The 11,184-nt window shown below is 48.6% G+C and overlaps 1 protein-coding gene across 1 annotated transcript in view; it reads right to left on the bottom strand.

Annotated features, from left to right (window-relative positions):
* DPYSL5 (dihydropyrimidinase like 5) overlaps window positions 1-11,184 on the bottom strand; it is a 46,797-nt gene that overhangs the window by 1,121 nt on the left and 34,492 nt on the right. Inside the window, exons 8-11 of the mRNA XM_007470809.1 lie at window positions 8,810-8,951; window positions 7,498-7,640; window positions 5,245-5,452; window positions 1,364-1,532 (exon numbers count right to left, since the gene is read on the bottom strand). Coding sequence (XP_007470871.1) covers window positions 1,364-1,532; window positions 5,245-5,452; window positions 7,498-7,640; window positions 8,810-8,951 — 662 coding nt within the window. The remainder of the gene's footprint in view (window positions 1-1,363; window positions 1,533-5,244; window positions 5,453-7,497; window positions 7,641-8,809; window positions 8,952-11,184) is intronic.

Genomic DNA, 11,184 nt, shown 5'->3' with positions numbered 1-11,184 from the left:
GAGGCTGCCTGATGTCTGCTGAACCTAAGAGCAGTTCCGCCCAGTCTTGGTTCTGCCCGAGACTTGGGTGGGAGCAGAAGCCAGGGGCCAGAGGGGGCTCGCAGCTCTGGGGGACTTGCTGCTTCTCCTGAGGCTGGCGGCTGCAGGAAGGGGCAGGTCCAGGCAGCTGTGGGGAGCTACACCTCCTGGACTGGCAAGGCCGGGGCTCCCACTGACACTCCACCCCGCAGATCCCTTTCTGACTCCCTGCACTCGGTCCCATCGCTGGTGGGAGTAGCAGTGGCCCTCAGGGTTGGGGAGAAGTTATCTCCGTAATGAGATTGGCTCTGAGACGTTGGGGAGGATGGTGGAGAGGACCCCTCTCCACAGGCGGTCAGTTCCTCAGTCAAGAACCACCTGAGCTGCTGCCAGCACACGGCTGGGCACAGAGGAAGCTCAGCGGGCAGCCGTGCCCCACGGCTCCCCTCTGGTTTAGTTCTCGGCCTCTCATGTTAGGACAGTTTGTGGCTGCGTCTCACCTCCCCCAGGATATCGCTCCTCTCACCTTCCGGCCCCAGCACGGCTCTTGCAGAGCAAAGGCTCGGTCTGCGCCAGGGCTAGTCGCGAAGGCCGTTCAGTGACACCCGGCCCCTGCCCCTTTCACGTAGGGATCATGGCTTCCAGCAAAGCTGCTTGCGGGACCAAGGCATCTTACCGTCTCTGCCTGCTCTCCAGTGAGGCTCACCGTTTATGCCGCCATGACCCCCACCTTTAACTACGGCTGAGCACCTGGGACACACGCTGTCGACGATAAAGTCTCTAAGCATAGATACACCCCATATATTCTATATTGTATTACATACAGTACAATTCCTGGCAGAAAAGAAGGTGGCAGAGGAGCAAACCTGAGGTTAAGATGAGGGAGGAAAGGGGATAAGGGAAGCACCGTGTCTTTCAGCGAGGCTGCTGAGGAGCGGGGTGGGAAATGGGGGTGCAGACCCACGTAGCACAGGGTTAACGCTTCTGCGCTCAGATCATCTCTGGGGCAACCCTATGTGCGGGGCCCTCAAGATATCTCAAGGGATGAAACCATTTGAACTTAGAAACCATGGGGGAAAGGCCCAAAAGGGCCATGGCCTGTTAAGAGTGGCTGGTGCCCAGGGACTGGGAAAGCCCTTCTTACCCGCCCGCCAATATTTGTGTGTCTGTAACATGGGGCCCAGCAGTCATCACCGGGCAGGGGATCGGGGAGGGAGGGAGCAGATGGAGAGGAAAGCAGCATAAACCCCTCTGCCGGGGTGGGGTTCCTAGTCCCTCTGCCCTCCTCCTGTCCGCTCACTGTGGTCGAGATGCAGGTGCCAGGCCAAGCGGCCCTTGCTCTCACCAGAGAGGCTGAAGCTGGATTCATGAAGGTCCCTCATGCCTCCGTGTCGGGTAACAGGCCGGGTAGGAGTGTCTGCGAGTGGCGTTCCCATCTCTTTTTTCCCAGGATGCACAACGACAGCTACATCCCCCAGGTAGGGAGTGCGGTCCACTCCCCTCACCTTTAAGGTCTAATGAAGGTGGAGAGCAGAAAAGGGGAAAAGATGATGCCATCAGAGCACAGACACCATCAACCCTCAGGGCCAAGCCACCACCACCACCACCACCACCACCAGAGCCTCCTTGATGGCTGATAAGACTTTGGAAGCTGCCACTCTTCTTAGGACCCAAATTACTGCATGTGACAAAGCCTCCCTACATCTTGAACCCAGGGGTAGAGAATCTGCTTGTACCTCCTAAATAGTGCATATGTGTGTGAGTGTTTGCATGCATGTGCACAGAGATACCCAGTGACTCCCTTTGACATTGGTGGAATGTTTTCCAAGGTAGCGGGTAGACTTCTGAGGTATTCAGCTTTAGAGAAGCTCCCCTCACACGGAGCAATGTCATCCCCTCACTTGCCAGGCTCTCAAGAGGCCAGGCCTTTTATTGTGATCTGACAACTTTGTGGGAATAGAGGCTAAATACAGCTGATTTGGAGATTAGAACCCCCCGGCAGCAATAGTAGTTAATTTTGTACTCACAAAGGCAATAGAGTTAAGAGCCTATATTCTACAACCAGACTGCCTGGGTTCCGCTCCTAGCTCTGTTACTTGTAAAGCTGTGTGACCTTGTGCAAGTTATGTTACCTCTCTGTGCGTGTTTTCTTATTTATAAGAATACAGAGTTGTTATGAGATCAAATGAAATAGAACACGTAAAGCTCTGGCACACGGTGAGTGACATGTAAGTACCAGCAGCTGTTATTATTGCAGGGGTCAGTTCGGGGCTTAATCATATTACAGAGTTCTGCTGCAAGAGGAAGCGTGTTGGAGTGTGTGCATAAGGTCTGAAGGGGCAGCATAAATAATCTACACCCCAGGCACTCTTCAGTGACATAACCTCAGTCTCCTTGCTGCACAATGCTTGCTGAAAACCTTGTTGAGAGAAACAGCAGATAAGGGTGATTTCTGGAAGGCTCTTCACCTTACATATTCCTTTGCATTCTCCAACAGATCTGTAGTTAAGCTCAGTCCTCAGAATGTCAAAACTGGTCTGAAGTGTTTTAGCCTTTACCAGGCTGCACTTTGGGGTTCCGGGGGTGAAGGGTGGGAGTACAGACCTGGTGAATCCTGGGTGAGTGACCTTGGCAGGACCCGGCTCCCGGCAGCCCCTTGCTTTGGCTTTATACACTGGTCCCAACCGCAGAGCTACTTTCTTTCCTGAGGACCCTGCTCTGTAGGGACTGCTTATTTATAATTTGGGGGAAATGAAGTTTTTTGCCTACCTGCATTCTGTTACATAAGGGCTATACCAGAGAATAGGGAATAGAATTGGCTTTTTCTTGAGGACCTTATGTTGCCATTATAAGTGCTTTGGATAAAGGGCCTCTGAGTTGAATTTATATCAGTCCTAGAAGCTGAGCTCTTCCACTATGTCTGGCCCTAAGAGCAGTCTGATGTGAATTGGTATCTGTCTGACGTTCTTGTAAGGCTGGTTTTTACTTATTTATTTATTTATTTATTTATTTATTTATATTAGTTTTGGCTGCGTTGGGTCTTCGTTGCTGCACGTGGGCTTTTCTAGTTGCCACAAGCGGGGGCTACTCTTCCTTGTGGCATGCGGGCTTCTCATTGCGGTGGCTTCTCTTGTTTTGGAGCACGGGCTCTAGGCGCACGCAGGCTCAGTAGTTGTGGCTCCTGGGCTCTAGAGCACAGGCTCAGTAGTTGCGGCACACAGGCTTAGCTGCTCCGCGGCATGTGGGATCTTCCTGGACCAGGGATCGAACCTGTGTCCCCTGCATTGGCAGGTGGATTCCTAACCACTGCGCTACCAGGGAAGTCCCAGGTTGGTTTTTAGAAGGGCTTCAAACACTTTCTCTGCCCTCTTTTGATCCTATTTCCTGACTAAAACATCTTTTTTTGGGAAAGCCACAGAACTGTTTAAAGATTTTTTTTTTTCAAATTGAGATATAATTCACATACCATAAAATTCACCATTTAAAAGAATACATTTCAGGGGTGTTTAGTGTAATTCACAAGTTTGTGCCACCAACACTGTGTAATTCCAAAATATTTTCATCACCCCCAAAAGAATCTCCATCCCCGTGAGCAGTCACTCCCATTCTCCCCTCTGGCCAGCCCTAAGCAACCACTAATCTATTTTCTGTCTATGGATTTGCTTCTTCTGAACATTTCATACGAATGGGATCATTTAATACGTGGTCTTTTGTGACTGGACTCTTTCACTTAGCATGATGTTTTTAAGGGTCATGTATGTTGTATGTAGCATATATTAGCACTCCATTCCCTTTTATGGCTGAATAATATTCCATTGTATGGATATACCACATTTTGTTTATTCAGTAGTTGATGGACGTTTACATTGTTCCCACTTTTTGGCCTTTATGAATAACGCTGCTATGACATTCACGTACAAGATTTTGTGAAGACATATATTTTCATTTTTCTTGACTCTGTATATCCCCAAGAGTGGAACTGCTGAGTTATTTTGGCGACTCTATATCTAACATTTTGGGAACTGCCAAACTGTATTCCAAAGTGGCTGCACCATTTTACATTCATTTGACAATGAATGAGTGTTCCAATTTCTCCATATCCTCACTGACACTTGTGAGGTCTCCTGCCATTGTCCACATCTGGGAAGCATATTGGAGATGGGACCATTCACCTACCCGAGAGATCCTGAGTTCGTTTTTGAATTGAATACTGGGATAACTAAAGTCATGCTTTCTTTTTAGGTAATCCAAGTCTGCTCCCTGATAGAAGACCTGCATTTGGGCTGGGCTCCCAGGCCCTTGGTCATGATATTTCTAAGAACACCCACCCTTTCTAGACAGAATCTGGAAATAGCTAGGCGGGAGCATTTTGAACCATAATAATATTGCTTTATGCCGGAGGAAGGGAAGGGGAAACCTCATGATGCTTTCACCTGTCAGTTTTGTCAGATTTGTTCTTTTCTGATGATTTGGGTTCTCCACCCAGAGGCCAGGGCTGCAGTTGGTTCCCAGCACCCGGAGTTGTCAGGAAGGACGGGACAGCTCTCAAAGATAAGGCTGGACAATCAATCCCCAAGCAACGAGGGAATAGCCAGTCTTCTTTTGGGTGAAACTCTACCCAGAGTTCGGTATCCCTGGGGATAAGGTGGAGCCCCAAGCTTCAGTGAACACCCAGGGTGTTTACGGAATCCGAGGACTGGATGAAACTCTCACGATAAGACCTCAGGTCACCCCCGCATGGCAGTGAGCTAGACCTGGCTTGACCACTTCACTGGGGGGCCCAGACTCAGCACAGCCCACCCAGCCTACTGCAGTTACAGGGCGGCTGTGGGGAGTTTGGGGAAAAGAGCATCTCCAGGGCAAATATGACAACCCAGGCCAAGCCGGGAGTCCCCTGCCCCTGAGGGACGACAAGAAGCCTGGATGTCAGCGATAGCTATGAGCACCTCATAGTATCCCCGGACTCCCAGGGAGTTGGGGACCCTTCCCAATAAAGTTTACTTTGTTACAGGTGCTCCTTTTCTACTATTTTGATTGTTCCCAAAGTGACTATTCAGGCAATAAGATTTGGTGGAAAGACTGAGTGAGAACATCTTTGAGATTTAAAAGTCATATAAGATGTCGCCGCCAGGGGCCTTAACCTCTTCCCATTATATCTTTGTGATTATTGCTTTGTGAAACTTTCAAAACTCAGAAAGCTCCCCCCCCCCCACACACACACCTTACCTTTTCTCTCTGGACCAGCTTCTTGTAGACAGTGTCTGGGAAGGACCTCAAGGGGCAGAACTTGCCGGTGCCCTCAGCGCACATGAAGACGCCGTTCTCGTACACGACCCGCCCCCGGCTGATGGTGACCAGTGGGACCCCGTGGCAGCGCATGTTCTCGTACAGGTTGAAGTCTCCTCCCTGCACCTGGGTGCTGGCTGAGATGGTCCTGGTGGGAAGGCAGTGGCGGGAGAGAACGCTCTGAGAGGAGGTAAGGATGTCACAGCTCAACAGAAGGGAAGGTACTTAGCGGGAAGGGATGATGCTCAATGGGAAAAGGTGATGCTCAGTGGAAAGGGATAATACTCAGTGAGAAGGGATGATGCTCGGTGGGAAGGGAAGATGCTCAGTGGGAATAATGCTCAGTGAGGAGGATAATGCTAAGTGGGAAGGGAAGATGCTCAGTGGGAAGGGATGATGCTCAGTGGGAAGGGATAATGCTCAGTGAGGAAGATAATGCTAAGTGGGAAGGGAAGATGCTCAGTGGGAAGGGAAGATGCTCAGTGGGAAGGGATGACCCCCAAAGGCTAGGTTGGACTGTGTGCCCCACAAATTTATATGTTGAAGTCCTAGCCCCCAGTACCTCAGAATGTGACTGTATTTGGAGATAGGGCCTTTAAAGAACCAATTAAAGTGAAATGAGGTCATATAGGTGGACCGTAATCCAATCAAATGGGTGTCCTGATAAGAAGAGGAAATTGAGACACCAGGAGTGCACACACAGAGGAAGTGCCATGTGAAGACAGAGGGAGGAGATGGCCATCTACAAACCAAGGAGAGAGGCCTCAGAGTGAAATCAACTCTGCTGACCCCTTGATCTTGGACTTCTAGTCTCCAGAACCGTGAGAAAATAAATTTCTACTGTTTAAGCCTCCCGTCTGTGGTGTTTTATTATGGCAGCCCTAGCTGACTAATACACTGGGCTATACTCTAGGGGTCTTTCTGCCAATAGCAATCACTAACAGCCACACCTCTAACAGCAGCAGGGACAAGCCCCAGGCTGGATGCAGAACCCGGCTTCTCAAGTGCCCTAATGGAGGAGCAGTGTGGGGATCCCAGCAGGGAGGTGCGTTTCTTTGCAATTCAACTTTTTATCTTCAAAATCCCAGCACATTTTTGTCTATCTTGTTCACTGCTAGCTTGTGCACCTAGAAAAGTGCTCAGCAAATGGTGGCACTTTTCTATTTGTTGAGTGACTGAATGAAATTTAACATTAAAAAACAATTCCCATTACCCTGCTCAAATCTCTGAGTAAAGATGATGCCCTGGGGCTTCCCTGGTGGCGCAGTGGTTGGGAATTTGCCTGCCAGTGCAGGGGACAGGGGTTCGAACCCCGATGCGGGAAGACCCCACATGTCGCGGAGCAGCTAAGCCCGTGCACCACAACTACTGAGGCTGCTCTCTAGAGCCCGCGAGCCACAACGACTGAGCCAGCGTGCCACAACTACTGAAGCCTGTGCACCTAGAGCCCATGCTCTGCAACAAGAGAAGCCACCGCAGTGAGAAGCCAGCGCACCGCAAGGAAGAGTAGCCCCCGCTCGCCGGAACTAGAGAAAGCCTCCGTGCAGCAATGAAGACTCAACGCAGCCAAAAAAAAAAATAAATTAAATAAATAAATTAAAAAAAAAAGATGATGCTCATAATAGGTGAGTTATCCTGTGGCTTGATAACTCCTGATTCACTTCATTTACCCACTCAACTTGTGTTCGTTAACGCCATGAGTGTCAAGCGCTGTGTCCTCAAGGGGACCCACACCCTCAACAGGAGAAACAGTGTTGGTGGAAGAGTCCGGAACTGAGTGTCAGGACATCTGGTTCAGCCAGTTATTAGCTATGTCATGTGGGGAGTCCCTCTACTCTCTGCTCTTAGTTTCTTCAACAGTAAAATGGAAATAAAAACTTTAGGCTTAAGTGCTTCTTGGGGCCATGTGAAAAGCAAACGAGATAGTTGATGTGACCTAGCTCTGAAAAACTGTAAAGTGCTGTGCACATGGAGCTGCACTATAGCAGATCTTCAGACCTTCTTGTTCACTGTTGCATTCCTAGTGCTTGGACCATGGCAAGCCCTCAAGTATTTGTTGAATTGAACACACCTTAGGGTCATCTTGCTCTATGCTATAAGTAGTGCAAAGATGATATGCTTTTGGAGTTCTGTAATATAAGCCCCTTAAAATCCCAAGTCCCTCTAGCCCTGGAGACTAGCAGCAGGTTTTACTTTGTAGCTTCTGGGTCCCACACCACCACGTCGGCATCGGCTCCAGGGATGATGCGGCCCTTGCGGGGATACAGGTTGAGAATCTTCGCTGCATTGGAACTGGTAACAGCCACAAAACGGTTCTCATCCATCTTTCCTCCAACCTGAAACATTGCAAAAGTGTTAGGTCAACCGAGGCCCTGTGTGTGCCTGAAACCCCGGGTCACGCTTGACCCTGGCCTGAGGGCTTTTAGTTGGTCAGAACAATGGTGCTGAGAAGGACAACGCCACGGGCATCATCTCCGATGAGCCAACCTGCTGGGCTTGGTTCCATGCTACTCCTCTCTCCTTCTTGCAGCAATGGGGGCGGGTGGGCCCTTGTTCCAAAAGGTTGCTTTCCTGATGCAAATCTACCTCCTGTTTGTAAAACCAGGTCTACTCGGTACTCACTCTGGATAAATCAGGAGCTCCCCTGCATCCACGAAGGGACATATATTCTCTCCTGGAAAGGCATCTTATCGTCCCACCCATGAAGGCACCGTGGACCCTTTTCAAAGGGGATTCTGGAGCTGCCTCATGGGTCTTCCCTGAGCTGGTTGTTTAGGCTTGAGGATTTCAACTCTCTTTGGCCTCATACTCTATGCTGCATCTAATCTGTGATTAGGTCAAGATCAAAACTACTTATTCTTCATGGGCAGAACAGGAGGTATTCAAATGAAGTCCCAGTCTCTATCTTTATTATTGGACAAAAGATATCAAGATCTTTAAAAAGGTTCATATCCCTCGGCCCAGAAATCCGCTTCTAGGAATCTGTCCTCAGGAAATAATTAGAAATGCTGATGTACACTCATGAACAAAGAGATTCTCTGCAGCATTATTTCTAAGAGCAAAAATTTGAAACAGCTGAAAGTTCCAAACATTGTGGAAGGATTAATTGAAGTATGGCACTTCTGTTGGAGGGAATATTATTTAGCCATTAAAAATATGTTTTTCAAGAATTTTTACTGATATAGGAAGACACTCAAAATACACTGTTATATGAAAAGAAGATGAACCCAGTAATTAAAATAATGTATAGTACATGCATAGAGCTGGAAAGAAATATACCAAAGTATTAATAATTTCCCAGTATGGAATTATGGGTTTTTTTCCCTAATACTTTTCCGTATTTTCCAAATTTTTATGCTAGGCATTATTACCTTTCCGATCAGGAAAAAAAAAAAGACCTTTTCTGTTTTCCTTTTGAGTGAAACAGGAGCTGTGGTTGACCCAGCCCTCCTAAGGGTGAAAATTCTTCCGAGGCCCAGAGTGGGGAGGGGTCCTGGGAACATACCACTCCTCTCTCCCAGATGACGCTCATGCGGTCCTGTACGCCGCTCACGCCGTGTGGGATCTTGGTGAAGTCCTCCTTACCCATAGCTTTCTGCTTCGTGGTGAAAGGCCGGTGATCTGACGCCACAATGTTCAGAGTATCACTGGGTAGAGAGAAGGACATGACCAGTAAGGGGAGGGGAGGCCAGGGTCCCAGAGGGTGGGGACAGGGACAGGGAAAAAACCTTCACTTGGAAACCCTGCAAAGCTGGTTTCAATCTCGGCTCTGCCACTTCATAGCTGTATGACCTCTAGCGAGTTATCTGTGAGAACCTCAGTTTACACATCTGCAGAATGAGCATATGTGCCAACTGTGGCACAGAATGCCAGCGTCACGGGAGACACTAAGAGTTTTTAGATGTTAAGAGAACTAACGGGTGGAGAAAAATTGGACTTAAGAGTTTAACTAAGGGCTTCCCTGGTGGCACAGTGGTTAAGAATCCGCCTGCCAATTCAGTGGACATGGGTTCAAGCACTGGTCTGGGAAGATCCCACATGCCGTGGGGCAACTAAGCCAGTGCACCACAACTACTGAGGGCGTGTGCCACAACTACTGAGCCCGTGTGCCACAACTACTGAAAACCACGCGCCTAGAGCCCGTGCTCCACAAGAGTAGCCACCACCATGAAGCCCGCACACCGCAACGAAGAGTAGCCCTCGCTCGCCGCAACTAGAGAAAGGCTGCGCGCAGCAATGAAGACCCAACGCAGCCAAAAATAAATAAATTAATTTAAAAAAAAGAGTTTAACTAAAGTGAGAGGGTGGAGGTAGTTTTACTTCCATAGAACCATCTGCCGACTCCCTCTCATCTCCCTCCTCAACCCGCACCAGGCCCTGCTGGCAATAAGCATGTGCTTGGTAAAACACTCAAGTTCCATGTTAAGCTTTGCTTGGATGTGAGGGCTCTCCTGGCCCGGCAAGGAAGAGGAAGAACAAGACGGAAGAGAAGTCTGCCTTGATCAACCAGCAACGACATGCCGGTGGTTCATCGCCGCTGCCATCGGTGAACACGGTCCTCAGATGGTTGCTGAGGCTACGGTGGGTAAGGCACGGCCAGGCTCTCGAGGGGTTCCGGGCCAGCTCAGAACTCGGGGCAGAGACTTACATCGGTGAGAGTGCACATAGCATGCCACTCTGTGGCATGGGCTGGTAGCTCCCTGCACCAAAGGCGCTGCTCTGGGCCCTCTCAGAGACTGCAGGAGGGGCTCTTCCACAGAGCAGAGGGTTTATTCTAGGGTCTCCTGGGGATCCCCACATCCCCCAGACCTGCAGAACCCACCAGAGATAAACAGAAACTTTAGGTTTTCACTTTCTCCTCAGGGACCCTCCAGACACCCGGGTAGGGCTCAGATCAGAAGATGCCCATCAGAGTCACGGGTTGAGGGTCTGGGACCCCAGGACCCCATGCTTTAACTGACAAGTCTTACTGAGCACCCACTTTTCTAAAAAGGCCCCTACACAAATAAGTGCTCACTAGGCAAGAGTGAATGGGGGGCACATTCCAGAAGGGCTTTTGGGGTCCCCTGATGCTGCCCTGAATCTGGGAGGTATGACAGACCCATCCCTACTCTTTAAAGTTTAAAACACCACCGCCTTTTGTTAAGTACTTTAAAAATATATATGTTCAAATGAAAAAATTTCTGATCCCTTTGAGATGTCAGATTTTAAATAAAGGACAAATCCTTATATCTATAGATTGTACTTATTACCCTGGTATATTCGAAGAAACACATCCTAAAGTAGATCATTCTGAAGCAGCTCATATTTTCTTATAGAAATATGATAATTGGTGTCTGGGTTTTCTATCAAGTGCTTTGCATAATACCAATTATCATCAACAATGTCACAGAAGCAAAATTATAGTAATCATAAATTCCTAAAAATGTAAAAACTATGCTCCAAATTCTATAAAACTGCACACGTTTACAATATGCACTGATTAAAAAAGGGATCTGGGGACTTCCCTGGTGGCACAGTGGTTAAGACTGCGCTTCCAATGCAGGGGGCCTGGGTTCGATCCCTGATCCGGGAACTAGATCCCATATGCCGCAACTAAGAGTTCGTGTGCTATAACTAAGGAGCCAGTGAGTCGCAACTAAGGAGCCCATGAGCTTCAACGAAGGAGCCCACCTGCTGCAACTAAGAGCCAATGCAACCAAATAAATAAATAAATATTAAAAAATGGGATTCAAACTATTCTCATAATAGTTCACATGAAATTATAATTCTATTTAAATGAATAGAATTTAGTTAAATAATTTAAATAGGGCTTCCCTGGTGGTGCAGTGGTTGAGAGTCCGCCTGCCGATGCAGGGGACACGGGTTCGTGCCCCGGTC

The sequence above is a fragment of the Lipotes vexillifer genome, unplaced genomic scaffold, assembly GCF_000442215.2.
Source record: "Lipotes vexillifer unplaced genomic scaffold, Lipotes_vexillifer_v1.1 scaffold717, whole genome shotgun sequence".
Taxonomy (NCBI): domain Eukaryota; kingdom Metazoa; phylum Chordata; class Mammalia; order Artiodactyla; family Lipotidae; genus Lipotes; species Lipotes vexillifer.
Note: the sequence above shows the minus strand (reverse complement) of the source record. Positions and strands in the feature narration are given on the sequence as shown.